This window comes from Ornithorhynchus anatinus, chromosome 17 (assembly GCF_004115215.2).
Source record: "Ornithorhynchus anatinus isolate Pmale09 chromosome 17, mOrnAna1.pri.v4, whole genome shotgun sequence".
In the NCBI taxonomy this organism is placed as follows: Eukaryota; Metazoa; Chordata; class Mammalia; order Monotremata; family Ornithorhynchidae; genus Ornithorhynchus; species Ornithorhynchus anatinus.
Window position 1 is genome coordinate 38,097,816 of NC_041744.1, and position 15,348 is coordinate 38,113,163.

Here is a 15,348-nt window from a genome sequence, read left to right on the forward strand (position 1 = left end):
TGTGAGCCTTGAGGGAGTCCCACAGTTAGGGTGTTGAGAGACAGAGGAAGAGACAACAAAAGAGACTGAGAGGGAGTGGCCAGAAAGTTTGAAGGAAAACAGAAGAGCCTGTGCCCAAGTTGGTGAGTGGATGAGGTTGAATGGAACAGGACTTGGTGGAGTTTAGTTGTGAGAGGAAGCAGACAATGGAAAGGTCATGAGGATCATTCATGTGAATGGTGAAGTCCCCAAAGATCAGTGTAGGGACAGAGAAAGAAGGAAAGTGAGAAAGGAGTCGAAATGGTTCAGAAAGTTGAAACTAGGGCTTGGGGGTAGTAAATAATGGTGGTAATTGGAATAGGTGGCAAAGGTGGATAGTGTGGGCTTCAAAGGAAGGGAAAGAGGGATGGATGGGATGGAATGAAAATGGTTTTGGAGGGCAATAAGGAAGCCAGCTCCTCTTCCCTACCTATTGAGTCTTGGGGAGAAAATGAGGCCCTCCCTCTTGGGTAAAAGCGGCAGGGTAGACACTGTCATCCGGGGAGAGCCAGTAATGGTAAGGAGGAGCAGTAATTGGGTCAAGAACAAGTTAAGAATGAAGGAAACCTTTCCCATGATAGAGCTGGGGTTCCACAGGCTGCATTTGGTTGAAGCTGTGGGGAAGGAGTCTGGGGAGGGGATAGCACAAGGGATGGGGAAGGGATGGATGGGAGTGAGCTGAGGGCACAAATAATTTACAGTGCACAGATCCAAGCCCAGGTGTCCTTGTGTGTCAGTGATTAAGCAGGTGGAAACAAGTGAAAGGCAATTCATTGAATTTCAGTTTATTTCTTCTCTATGGGTATTTTGGAGTTGTTCAGAGTCACAACTGGTAAACACTAAGATATTAATTGAAACACCACTACAGCAAATCAGGAAAAATGATCAAGAAAATGTAGTGTCACTTCAGAATTCTCCACCCAATTAATATCCACATTTTGGTCATTTTGCAAGAAATTTTATTTGGTGCTTTTTCATCCTTTTTTTGTAGGTCTTTCAAAAGGCCTCATTAACTTAATTAAAGGAGAATGTTTGTTGACTGCTGCTTGCACTGTTATTAATTTTAATCTCAATTTACAAATTTACAACCATCTGCAGGCCAAGCCTTTCTCTACATTAGGTAAGAAAGTGTGTTTTGTTGAACATTTCCCCATCCAGACCCCTGGTGGAGGCAGAACCTGGCTAGCCCTGAGGCTGTCTGGGCTTTTCTCAAAACCAATAGGATAGAGAATTATTGCAAGTCACATGTGCTCCCCATTTTTACCTACATGATGCTTATTCATCTAACCCCCAGCTCTGTGGACCTTTAGCTAACTCCATAATAATAATTATTATGGTATTTGTTAAGCACTTACTATGTGCCATGGTGGATACAAGCAAATCGGTTAGACACAGTCCCTGTCCCACATGGGGCTCACACTCTCAATCCCCATTTTACAGATGAGGTAACTGAGCAACTGAGAAGTGAAGTGATTTGCTCAAGGTCAAACAGCAGACAAGTGGCAGAGAAGGGATTAGAACTCTTGACCTGCTGATTCTCAGGCCCGTGCTCTATCCACTACTCCATGCTGCATCTCAATCCTAATCAATTGATTGATGATCGATCCTAATCAATGGGGCCTGAAATTCATCTGATCTTATTATCATGTATCTACCCCAGCACTTAGTATAGTATATGTGTTTAACATTATTAATTATTATTATCAATATTATTACCTCTCTCACCTTCAAACCCTGGGTCACCCTCCCAGTCCACTTTCTCAACTCCTTCTTTGGTGCAGGTTAGCAGTGCTGGTGGGATCCTGGCAGTAGGCTGACTTCCACCAGTTTAGCCCTACCTCCTTGGCAAGTTTTATTCCTCCTCCACTGACTCCTAATGCCTATATCCCCAAGCAACTATTCCAAGGTTTAACTTCATTCCAATACCCCTAACCATCCCCCTCCCCTCTCTGCCTCCCTCCCCAACCCTTGATGGCTTCACCAATTACTTGGTTGGAAAATGGAAAGCATAAAGAGTGACATTCCCTAAGTCCCTACATCACCTTATCACATGTTTCTCCTCTTTCTTACCCTACTCAGCCATCTCTCAAAGGGTAGTCGTCTGCCTTCTCTCAAAATCTTTCCTCTCAACCTCTGCCTCTGATCCTTTCTTCTCTCTTGCTAAAATAATTTGCAGCTACTCTCCTCCCCTTCCTCCTTTCAGTCTTTAACCTCTCATTCTCTAAGTGTTCTGGGGCCCCTTTTCTCCCTGCCTTCAAACACACTCAGTTCTTGCCTATCAAACCTTCTCTGGCTCTCACAGCTCCCTACAAGCATGACCAATATTCCTGTTCCTATTCCTATCCAAAATCTGATTGGAGATTGTTTAGACTCTTTGCCTTTATTTCCTTTCTACTAACTCTCTTAACCCTTGACAATCTGGTTTCTATCCACTGTCCAAGTTTGCCAATGAAATCTTCATAGCTAAATCCAGCACCTCTATATCTTGGTTTATAAAGACACCACTGAGTGTGGGTGTTGCTCAAAAGGGACATTGCAGAACCCAGAGTCCCAGCTACATTGTACTCACAAAAAACTGTCCTTTGTGTGGGTATATTTAATGTTTACAGTGCCTGGCATGGTCTTCTCTTTTGCCTCCTTGTCTCTCATCCCTTACAGAGCGTTTTTCCCTTAAGAGCTGCTCCTATGTAGCATTATGTTCCACGTTTTAGCCAGGACACAGCATTGCCTATGTTTAGCTATGTTTAGTTGTGATCTTAAAATGTTTCTTCTGCCCTCCTTGCTTGCACTTTCCCAATTTAACATCCCCATAGCAGTTATAGACCTTTAGTTTTGTCTGGAATCTGACACCAATTTGACAGCCTCGATTTGACAGCCTCCCAATGGATCTGCTGGCCTCTGATTTTGTTCTCTATTTCTTTGCCCACTGTGGCATTTTCGCTTATTGTCCTGTCTAAGAAACAGAATTCTCTAAGAGCTTTTAGTGCTGTGTGGCCAATGTACATTTTATGTGGCTCTCTTGGTACCAGCTGGCACATCACATTGATTTTATTTAGACTCATCATCAGCCTGACTGATTTGGTGACACTGTTGACAATCATTTACAGGTCTTCTTGGTTTGAGGCCTCTAGGGTGCAGTCATCTGCATGCAGAAATTCTTGAATGACTGTTTGGGTGACTTCAGATCAGGCATGAAGTCCATTTAATTGAAAGAATTTCCCAAATGAATGAATGAATCAGTGGTGACACAAAGTTTATCCTTCAATGCTTTAACTTTGCCCCTTCCTCTGCCCAGCAAAATTATGTCTCCATCCTTATTGACACCCATTCCCATTGCCCTCTCCAGTTGGTCCATACGTTTGACTCCCTCCTTAAATCCCCTGTCCCGCCACCTCCCCCATCCATCAAAAGGGGAACTAGTGACCTGGCTACCTACTTCATTAAGAAAATTGACACTCTCAGGCATGATATCCTGAAAATCTCCCCTGCTCCTTTCCAGTCCCTCCCCTTTCCAACTCTCCTATCTTTTCCAGCAGTATCACTAAAAGAAATCTCTCATCTCTCAAAATCCACCCCTTCCATTTGTGCATCTGACCCCATTCCCTCACACTTCATCAAAACACTTGTCCTCTCCCTTCTCCCCTCCATAACTGCCACCTTCGGTTGTTTAGTCTCCGGTGGCTTCATCCCCACTGCTTTCAAACATGCCCATTTCTCCCCTATCCTAATAAAAGCCCTCCCTTGACTCCATGGCCCCCTCCAGTTATCTCCCCATCTTCCTCAGCGAGCTGTCTCAATTTCCTCTCCTCCATTTCTCTCCTTGACCCCTTCCGATCATGCTTCCATCCCCTTCACGCCACAGAAACTACCCTCTCAAAGGTCACCGATGATCTTCTTCTTGCCAAATCCAATGACCTCTATTCCATCCTAATCCTCCTCTATATCTCAACTGCCTTTGACATTGTCGGCCACCCTTTTCTGCTGGAAACAGTATCTGACCTCGGCTTCACTGACACAATTCTTTCCTGGTTCTCCTATCTTTGTGGCCGCTCATTCTCTCTCTTTCTGTATCTGTATTTGTCATATGCTTCAATCAGTCATATTTATTGAGTGCTTACTAAATGCAAAACTTTATGGTAAGCACTTTGGAGAGTACAATATAACAAAGTTGATAGACACGTCCCCTGCCCACAGGAGAAGCAGCGTGGCTCACTGGAAAGAGCACGGGCTTTGGAGTCAGAGGTCATGGGTTAAAACCCCAGCTCTGCCACTTGCCAACTGTGTGACTTTGGGCAAGTCACTTAACTTCTCGGTGCCTCAGTTCCCTCATCTGTAAAATGGGGATTAAGACTGTGAGCCCCACGTGGGACAACCTGATTCCCCTGTGTCTACCCCAGCGCTTAGAACAGTGCTCGGCACATAGTAAGCGCTTAACAAATACCAACATTATTATTATTATTATTAGGAGGCTGCGTTTCTATTCACTGTACTACTCGAACACTTTTTAAACTATAGTAGACTTGTCCACTTATGTTAGGGGTCCTCATTAGATTAGGAACTCCCTTAGAGGCTTAGAAGTGAACTCTGTCCCCAAATGTCTCTCATTCCATACTGATGATGATGAAGGCAATGGTTATGAATGTGAAATAATTTGAGGAACAGTTATTTCTATTAATTTTTTTAAATTTCATCTTTCTGCAGGTAAACAGATATATGAAATCCCATTGAAAAAATATGTACTAAGTTGTATATTTGGCTATTTTAGTTCAAAAGTGTTCATGTTTTGGCTGATTAATACATTTGGTGATGATATCACAGAAGCAGCTCTTAGTTTCTCATCGGTATACATCATTTTTTATCTGGGTAAGTGGAAAACACACTGGTGTAAGCCTCATAATTTAGAAGTAATAACTAAATTCTCTCCATCTCATTCTCTTCCCTGAGATTGGAAGGCATTTTAAATTTAGAATGTCTGACTATTGAATCCAGGCCTTCTAAGTAGGGTCTGCAAAGCCTTAGAATTTTCACTTTGACAAGAATTTGTCAGCGGAGAAGAAAGATTGAGACTTTGTTCCTTTGGATTCATTTTCTCCGGCTCCAGGCTCAGGTCAGACAATGGTTCCCACATCCAAAAGGCCGATGGGCTGACTTTTGACTAAGCTACTAAAAGACCCTTCTGGTCAGGTAGACCCAGGCCCAACCGCCCCTCAACCTCCTCAAATAGTTGGAATGTCCTCTGACAAAATGTGCACTTGGGGCTGCTGCAGGCCAACTGTGAATTTTGGGGGGTTTGCTTTATCATTTGTTTTAATCTGTTTGAGTTCCTCATGAGGCTTAGACTTTTTCCTCGCTAAGTTGGGTTTGACAGGCAAAATTCATAGTGTTACTGCTCTCTACCTCTTGCCATGGGGATGATTTAGAAAGTGCTGGAATTCTATCTTGGGCACTGTGAAGAAAGAAGACTTAGAAATACACAGTCCAAATTACTTAGAGCCACAGATTCATTCTTAAAGCATCATTATGGAACGATAACAATGAATACATTAATCTCTTTATTTCTATGGCTTAATGAGAAAGAAAAAGATTATGAAAATAAAACTATTCCAGAGGGCTTGTTACTAATCACAAAACAGTAGCTACTGAACTTTGTAATCCTATAGTCTCCTCAAAAATAGCATGGTGCACCATGGTGTGTGATTATCAGCCAGACTCTCTTCTCTATTGATTACTAGAAATAGGGATGGAGACCAGTCATTTTGATCACTCTTAAATCCCTGAAATGATAAACATGTGAGCTCATGTGGGTGTCTGAGTGTGTGAATGGAAGAGGACAAAGAGAAAGAAGAAGAAACCAAGCAGTTAGGAAAAAGAGAGATAATTGGGTAAAAAAGAGAAATTTGTTTTTCCTATACTCCCTTCCTCCCGATCACATACAGTTCATATAGTGATCGGAATTGGCCCTTGAGACCCCAAAATTATACTTAAGGGTCTGAGTCCAGAGGAACCTGTAGTTCCAGGGTAATGGGGTGACACGTCCTTGAGTGCTCAGGGTCCTCCCTACTGAACAAAGTCTGTTTCCCGGGCATTGCAGTGCCCAGAGAACTGGGCATGGTGGCATCCTGCTGGTGCAAGCCTAGGGCGGACAACAGCCATCGGTGGCCTTGGTCCCAATGACACGCTGAGGATGGTTACCCCTGGTGTGGTTGCTTATCTTTGATATCGCCATATTTGTTTTTTATGTGTCTGTTTCTTTCTTTAGCTGAATGGTCTGGCATGTCTGGAATTCTTTCTCTCGCTGTTTTAGGGCTTTTTTTAAATTCAACCAGTTTTAGACCAGGAGCTGAGCTCTTCCTTTTCAAGTAAGTATCTAATATTAATCAGTCCATCAATCAGTGTTATTTAAAATTGAGAGCTTACTTTCTGAATAGACCACTGAACTGAGATATAGGAGTAGGGGAGAAAGACACTAGAATAAAGTCCAGAAAGGGGGAAGCAATAGAGTATAAAAATATGTATATTAGGGATACCAGGGGGAAGTGAGTGCCCAAGTGCTATGGAAGTGCTGAAGTGGGTGTTTGGGGATGGGGAGGCGGTAAATACGGTGAGAAGATGAGCAGTTAATCAGGGAAGACCTCCTGGAGAAGGTGTGATTTCAGAAGAACTTTGAAGGTGGAGAAAGCAGTAGTCTGCCAGATGTGAAGTGGGAGGGAATTCAAGAGGCCAAGGGCGAGATAGATTCGAAAGAGGCCCAGAGGTTATCTAATATCTTAAAATTGTGTGGAACTCAGTTCTTGCAAAACAAATACTATTGTTATTCAGCTTGCAGGAATGAAATAGTGTAAGTTGGGCTAAGTTGGCTAGGTCGAAGTTAGTTGTGGGCCACTTCTGCCCTTCCAGGCATTTACCTGGACTGGTAAATCTCCAGAAGTGGCGCTTCTAAAGGCAGGGCTTTTGGATCAGTGACTTTGTGTGCATCCCTGGGGTCTAAGTCTAAATCGGGGGTACTGCTCCTTTCTGAAAAAGTATGTTTCTCCCGTGAACTTCTAGGCAAAACATTTGAACTAATGCATTTGAGAAGCAGCATGGCCTAGTGGAAAGAGCACAGGCCTGGGACTGAGAGGACCTGGGTTCTAATTCCAGTTTTGCATGCTGTTTAACCTTGGGCAAATCATGTAACTTCTCTGTGCCTCAGTTCTCCTGTTCTCCCTCCTATCTGTACTCCGAGGCCCATGTGGGACGGAGACTGTGTCCAACCTTATTAACTTGTACCTATCCCAGTCCTCAGAACAGTGTTTGTTACATAGTAAGTGCTTAACAATCCATCAAAATAAAATTGACTAACCTTGATCAAAGCAAATGGTTGCCAGGGAATTCAGCCACTCTATTGAGGTCCACTGGAATCTTCTCCTCCCCCTGGGATCCATACAAGTGATTCCTCCCATGGAGTAAAGCACTGATAGCCAAAAGATAAAAATAAATAGCTGCCCGCAGACCCCCTTTTATGACGGTGATAAATATTTGCATTAAGTGTTTACTCTGTGCAAAGCCTGGTACCAAAGCACTAAGAAAAACAATTCAAACAAGTTTTCTTCTTCCTGTTGTATTCTTGCTCCAGTTAGGCTAGTCAATTTATTTTGTTTGCAAATATACAATGTAGATATCTTGTTGACTGCTTCTGTTTGGCAGTTCTGAAATCTTTATCTACTCCCTTCATGCATCTTCCCACCCTCTCTCCCACCTTCTTCCCCTCCTCGGACATGAGGGTTTCCTGAGCTCCCTCTAGGGTAGCTAGGCAGTACACTCACCTCATTTCAATTGCTCCAGCCAGCTGTAATTAAGAGTGCAAATGTTGGTATTTACTAAGTACATACCGAGTGCAGTGGATTGTAATAATGCACCAGGGAAGGATAACGAAATAGAAGAGATGTTTACTGCTCAAATTGAGTTTACACCCCAACAAGAAAGACTTACACAAGACTACGTGTGAACAGTAGAATCAGAATATTTCTTGGGGTGTTGGTAATTAGTCTGAGAAGACTTGTTGGAGGGGACAGATTTCAGGAGGGCTTAAAAGGTGAGGAGATCCGAGGTCTGGAAGGTTTTTTGGGGAAGGGAATTCTAGGCCTAGGGGACAGCATGAGCAAGGAGTCAGAGGCAGATAAGACAAGAACAGGCCACTCTTAAAATGTGGGATTAGAAGGAGAAAAGACTACAAGTTGGAGAGTAGCAGGTGAGGGGAGCTGATGTGTAAAATAGGGAGAGATCTGGTGAGGAAACACTTGAAGCCATCGTAAGGAGTTTTTGTTCGATGCAGAGGGAGATGGACAACCACTGGAGGTTTTGAGGAGAGGAAGATGTGTTCTGAGTGATGTTTTCAGGAAAACAATCCAGGCAGGGTGATAAAAGATAGACTGAATTGGGGAGCGGCTAGAGGCCGTGAAAGCAGCAAGAAGCGGATACAGTAGTCTAACCATACTATGATGAGTTTTAAAACTGAGGTAGTGGCTCTATGGGTGGAGAGGAAATATTTTTGGGGAAGAATTGGCAAGATTTAGCAGTTGTCTGGATATAAGAGCTGAATGATAGTGCTGAGTTAAAGGTGACACCTAATCTGTAGTCTTCAGTTACAGGGAGCCTGTGGGTGTTGTCAATGATGATGGGAAAGTTGTGAGGAGGGGAACATTTAGGAGGGAAGATGAGAAATTAAGTTTTGAACATGTTGAGTTTGAGGTGCTGACAGGTCATCCAAGGGAATGTGTCTGTCTTGGAAGTAAGAGGAGATGCAGGATTTGGGAGCAGGGGAGAGAGCATCAGTCAGTTGTGCTTACTGTGTGCTGATCACTGCTCTAAGCACTTGGGAGAGTACAATACAACAGAGTTGGTAGAAATAGTCCCTGCCCACAAGTAGCTTTACAATCTAGAGCATAGGTATAGAGGTAGATTGGTGAGTTATCCGTTTAGAGATGGTAGCTGAAGAGAGTGAATATAGAGGGAGAAAAGTAGGGAACCCTGCACAGAGCTTTGCAGGACACCCATGGCTAGAAATAGGAGGTAAAAGAGGAGTTAGCAAAAGGAGCAGAGAAATAATCATGGGAAAAATGGAACAACTAGTTGAGTACCATATTGACCAAACCAAAATCTGACAGTGTTCTATCAAGCAATAGGAAGCAGCATGGCCCAGTGGATAGACCATGGATCTGGGAGTCAGAAGGACCTGTGTTCTAGTCCTGGCTCCACTGCATGTCTGTTGTGTGACCTTGGGCAAGTCACTTTGCATCTCTGTGCCTCAGTTACCTCATCTGTGAAATGGGGATTAAGACTGCAGGGCCCTGCACGCAGTAAGCGTCCAATAAATATGATTGAAAGAATGAATGAATGAATGAATGAATGAATGAATGACTGTGAGCACCACGTGAGACATGGATTGTGTCCAAATTGATTAGCTTTTGTCTACCCCAGTGCTTAGAACTATGCCGGGTACATAGTAGGTGCTTGACAAATAACATAAAAAAAATCAGGAGCATTTCTTGAGCCCCTACTGTGTCCAGAGCTCTATACTAACCACTTGGAAACATTAGAAATGAGTATACATTAGTATAACTACATTAGTATAAATTAGTGTAAATTAGATTGTAAACTTCCAGGAGTTTACAGTCTAGTTCGGGGGACAAAAATGTTGCAAATAGTTGGAAGTAATAGAGTAGGTAGGGGAATGCAAGAGTAATAGAGTAGATACAAAGCGGGACACAGTCCCTGCCCACATGGGGTTCACAGTCTTAATTTTACAGATGAGATAACTCAGGCCCAGAGAAGTTGAGTAACTTGCTCAAGGTTACACAGCAGACAAGTAGCCAGCCTAGATTGTAAGTTCCTTGAGAGCAGCTATTGTTGCTACTTGCTGTGTTGTACTCCCAACCACTTAGTACAGTGTTTTGCACAGAGCAAGTGCTTAATAAATCCTTTGGTGGATGGTGGATGGAGCCAGGACTAGGTATCCTCCAGAAAGTTCATTGCTATAACATGCATTTCCTAATTAATTCCCATCGCTCCCCCCTAAAGCCACCTCTAACAGGTGCTTATGCTCATTTGGATTATTTCTTATGCTTTAAATAGTCTCATATCTTTCTCCCCCATTGAGGTGTAAGCTCCTCTGTTAGTCGGAATCTGTCAATTGCTCGTTTTGTACTTTCCAGCTGCTTAGTACAGGACATTGCACACATTGTGAGCTCAGTAAAATACCACTGCTGCTGCTGCTCCTTTACCACTAATTACTATTACATACATTAATTGTTGAGGATGGGTATAAATGCAAAAGTGCTAATAGGTCTATAGATGTTAGGCTGTGTCAGAAATACTAATGTTCCTGTGAAGGGGAGGTGGATGGTGGTATTAATGCTGACAAGGGACAGGAAATGTAAAAATTCAGAAGTTTTGAAAAATAATCTTTATCTCTCTTGTTTTCAAAATGTCTATTTTTCTTGAAAACACAGATTCTGGAAATGTATAACATTTTTCGCAATTGTTATGGAGTTCACCCTTATTGGAATTCTTGTCCCTGCTCATTCTTACGTGACTCTGTCAGTCGATGATATATATTATGCAGTACAGTTATACTTTACATTGATTGTTTTAAGGTAAGAATAATTGTTGTCTCCTTTCCAGTCCTTAAGGTGACATTATCTCACTCCTGAAAGTTTGGAAAAATCCATGCATTATCTGTTTCCCCAGTCACCGCTGGTTGGAGTTTCCTCAGGAAACCCAGGGGGTTGCATGTGTCTCAAGATATCTACTTTGGAGGGGAGAAAACCCCCCCACCAACTGAATATAGTCCTTTTTTCAGCTTTTAGCACTTGTCTAGTACAAGTTAGAATTTTGTAGCCTATTGGATGAGGGAGGGATTGAAACCTTGCATTTATGACTATAGTATTTTTCAATCTTTCTATCCAATTTCATGTTTACAGAATTATGGTTCTTTTGGTTCTGAATCCTTTTTTGAGTTACCTTGGAAATGGTTTTAACTGGCGCTGGGCTATTACGCTGGTGTGGAGTGAAATGAGGGGACTTCCCAATATAAATATGGCCCTCTTATTTTCCTACAACATGAATACCATGAGTTCGGAAAGGATAAGAGCTAAGGTAAAAAAAAAAAAAAAGCAAGGTTTGCTTAGTTTGGCATTTCTGACGTTTGGGTTTTTGTGTACTACAAACATTCATTTAAGTGAAGTGGACCAAATCCAATTCTTCTAACCCAGCCAAGTGGACTGGGATCAGGACTCTGATGGAAAAAAAAAAAGAAACTGCTTTCTCCCCATGCTAGCTGCAGGTCATTTTCCCAGTTCTTATTTTCCATGCCCCATTAAAAATGCATCGATGTTCTCAAACAAAGGTTTCAGACTAGATCAGATATCCTTTGAGGTTGTCCTGTAACTCTTAAGAAATGAATCGACTATTTGATAATGAATTTGGGTCAAGTCATACATGAATCATTTAGATTTCCAGAAAGGGCCCTGTTACACTTTAAAGTCAACTGCTGTTTAGCTTGAAATGGGAAGGTCTTTTTTCCCCTCCTATATTTTTATTTTATTTTAATTTAAGACACCCCAGAACAAAGCAGTTGTTTCACTTGATCTTGGAAGAAGGAAGCAAGAGAATGTTTTAAATGAAGTGGTTAGAGAATTGGATCTTTATAGGCCTCAGGTCAGAGCCCAGCTATTTTTCTGACTCATGTTACACAAAAATATGGAAATCTGGCTAGTTTAGTTAATTTGATCAAAACAAATATGACTTTGATCAAACCACAACTTCTCTGTGCCTCAGTTTTTTCACCTGTTCAATGGGAACCTAAGCCTTGTTCTCTATCCCTCTTCGACTATGAGCTTAATGTGGGACAGAGCTTCATATCTGATCTGATTCCACTGTATCTAGTCTAGCATCTATAGCACAGTGCCTGGCACACATAAGCGTTTTATTCTAAGTCAGTCAGTGGTTGAGATTAGTCAAGGAAGTTGTGTTTGGGGAAAAAGAAAGTTTCTCAGGAAACTCTCATTTTCCCTATAATCCTCTGTGGGAAAAGCCTGCCTAGCATTAGCAGGGCCAGAACTGGATAGGTAAAGAGTTCATCCCATAAACTGATGCCAACATGTTGTCCTGTTGTCCAAGACTAGTTCAGGATGGTACACCTATTCACCCCTGGAACTTTCAGAAGACCCCCAAGTCTAGCCAGCTCAGCAGAAGAGTAAGAGTGGAAGAGCAAGGTTGTCAGCATCCCACACAGCAGCTACCAATCCTTTGGCCTTTAAGACCAAACTTCTATTCACTGTTTCCCCAAAAGCCGAGAGAGTCACTTCCAGGAGACGTATCCAGTGAGGATCATTTAAGCCTCAAGAGTGGAGTTCTGGTTTGACAGAATTCACTTTCTCATTTTACTGCATAATTGAGATTCTGCCTTTCCTTAACACTGTGGTACAGACTTGATCTTTCAATACCTCTATGTTACCGTGGATAAAATTGTTGAATTTTTTTATATTTGTTAAGTGCTTACTATGTGCCAGGCACTAAACTAAACACTGGGGTAGTTACATACTAATCCGGTTGGACGCAGGCCACATCCTGCATGGGGCTCACAGTCTTGATCCCCATTTTACAGATGAAGTAACTGAGGCACAGAGAAGCAAAGTGTCTTGCTCAAGATCACACAGCAGACAAGTGGCAGAGTCGGGATTAGAACCCGGTCCTTCTGACTCCCAGGCCCGTGCTCTGTACAGTAGGCTATGCTGCTTCTCAGTGAACTCTCAGGATAATTGGTAAATGTCCACTACACCTCTTACCCTATAGACCTGCCCTAAACCAAACTGGGAATGACCTGAAGGCATTCTTTTCTCCTTCATGCTCTCACATCCATGCATTTAATATCTCGCTATAGCTTGCCCCTGTGTAATCTGAATCTTTTGAGCTTTAGCTGTTTGGATTGGGGAGTTGCTGGGGGAAAGGTAACCCTGGACCAGGAGCTTATGGCAGGGGTTATAGTGTAGACTTGTCCCTTCCTTCTTCTCCTCAGTGAGACTGGCTGGGAATGCAAGAGAAGGGAGAGAAACAGGCTTCTGGGAGTCTAGGGGGAATAGAGAATGGGCTGAACTGATGGGTAGCAGGCTGTGCCAACCTCACCCCAGACCCTCTCCTGAAATGCACTTGGCAAAGTAGTGACCGTGGTGGTGAGTGGTCCCTGAAAGGAAGTTAGGAGTCCCTGCATCCTCGGCAGGGCAACTTGTCTCCCCTTCTACTGCTGAGATGTTGTCTTTTTTTAACCTTGCTTGAAACCTCTGTCTTAAAGTACCTGGAACTACTGATGGGATTGTATTATTTAAAATGGTTGAAGATGATGTACTTACTTTTTGTTTTCTGTTTCAGGTATTGCTTCAAGTAGTGATGTTATGTTTAATTACCTTGATTGTGAATTCATTCACTTTGCCCTGGGTTGTTACCCAATTAGGTAAACATATCCATTAATACTGTGGGGTTGGGGAAGAATATTTGCAATAAACCTAAGTACTGATCACGGTGAACCCAGATGACACATGCTAAATGAGGACAGAGCAACACAGCCAAAGTGAAGCCAAAGACCGAGCCATTGCATCCTGGATTTGGATATAGGCAGTCTAGACTGGCAATCTGGATTGAGGCAGGCTTTTGCTTGGCCAATCCACTTTGCCGATAATTCAGGCAAAATATCAATTTGAGCTGGCAGAATCTGGATCATGCTCAGAAGAGTGGATTTTTTGTTGGTTTAATTGTGCACCTGAATTGCTTAGGTAATTGTAGCTACAGAATTGTACCTAGAGAGTCTGAACATGAAGATTGTGAAAGAAGGAACAAGGAAAGCTCATTTAAACCATCAAATGAAAGTGAAGGCCTAAGAGGTTTTTGGTTTGAATGATTCAGGTTAATGCCTCAGGTCCTCTTCAATATAAATGGGCTTAAAGATACTAAAAACTGTAAAACACTTTTGCTTACAGTCAAAATAATTTATATTTACTTTTCTAGACACCCTGTTGGTATGCACGATCTAGCCATCAGAAATTGTGGAGGGATAAAGTCCCTCTCTCTATATTTGGGCAATATTGTTCTGATCATTGGCATATTTTGAGAGCAAGATTTTCCACTGAGAGCTTCAACCAATTTCTGCTGCCAAAAGCAGTTTCAAAACTCTGTCACTAGGTATAGTATCTACTGAGTGCTTATTATGTTCAGGCACTCTGCCAAACCCTGGGGGTAGATACGAGATAAAAAAATCAGCCCAATCATGAAATATCTAGCTCTTATTCTCTCAGTTCCTTTCCTTTGTCCTGACTTGAATGGGGAAGGCTACTTTTTTTTTTTTTTGGTATTTGTTAGGTACTTACTAGGTGCCAGGCACTGTACTAAATACTGGGGTAGATACAAGATAATCAGGTTGGACACAGTCCATGTCTCACATAGGGTGCTCAGTCTTCAGATAAGGTAACTGAGGTACAGAGAAGTGAAGCGACTTGCCCAAGGTCAGAGCAGACAAGTGGCAGATCTAGGATTAGAACTCGGGTCCTCTGACTTCCAGATCCATCCACTAGGCCATGCTACTTGGGACCTATGCCAGACTGCATAATCCAAGGTGCTCAACTCCTCCCCAGAAGGCCAGGGGATCTCTCAGCTCTTCTGAGGGCAGGGCTAAATATTTGCAGGGTCCTGACTTCTTTAAGCTTGCGGCTACTAGAAATTCAACATAGTTGTAAGCCAGATATCCATTTTTAGGACTTGTCTGGCTTTTAACACAGTTTTGCAGATGTCCAATTTCTCTTCCTTGACCTCTCCCCAGGTGATTTCATCTTCTTTCTCCAAGCCAGGTTCACACACTTTCTCAACTTGGGCTCTTTGCCCTTGAATTTTTTTGCTTCTCTTTGCTGCGCCCCCCTCCCTGTTACTCTGCCCCATCCCCCCACTTCCTGTAAACTCCTAGGTCCTTAAATATGCACAGGCCCTGATTGGTTTACCTGTCACCTTCCATTACTAACCCAGTCTCAATTTTACCAAGGTTTTAATGCACGTTTGTCATGTCTGTGCTAACATCTCTGAAAGCTCCTCCCCTCCTGTGCTAGATCCATGCCAGGTTTTACCCCATAGATAAGTATACAGAGACACACCCACATTGAAACACTTTTCCCCCTCCCACACACAGATTTTCCCAATCTGAACCCCTCCAATCAATCAAAAAGTCAAAGCTTTTGGGAAACTACAATAAAATAGGTTACAATTACCTAAGCAATTCAGGCACACAATTAAACCAACGAAAATAGGTTG

The 15,348-nt window shown here is 42.6% G+C and overlaps 1 protein-coding gene across 6 annotated transcripts in view; it reads left to right on the top strand.

The window, feature by feature from the left end:
• The window catches only part of SLC9C1 (solute carrier family 9 member C1), a 119,971-nt gene that overhangs the window by 43,719 nt on the left and 60,904 nt on the right, over positions 1 to 15,348 (top strand). For 5 of the 6 annotated variants that reach the window (XM_029082829.2, XM_029082827.2, XM_029082830.2 and 2 more), the window contains 6 exons: positions 1,010 to 1,138; positions 4,720 to 4,881; positions 6,278 to 6,377; positions 10,509 to 10,652; positions 10,980 to 11,154; positions 13,426 to 13,507. In XM_029082829.2, coding sequence (XP_028938662.1) covers positions 1,010 to 1,138; positions 4,720 to 4,881; positions 6,278 to 6,377; positions 10,509 to 10,652; positions 10,980 to 11,154; positions 13,426 to 13,507 — 792 coding nt within the window. The remainder of the gene's footprint in view (positions 1 to 1,009; positions 1,139 to 4,719; positions 4,882 to 6,277; positions 6,378 to 10,508; positions 10,653 to 10,979; positions 11,155 to 13,425; positions 13,508 to 15,348) is intronic. The other variant, XM_029082831.2, reaches the window with a different exon arrangement.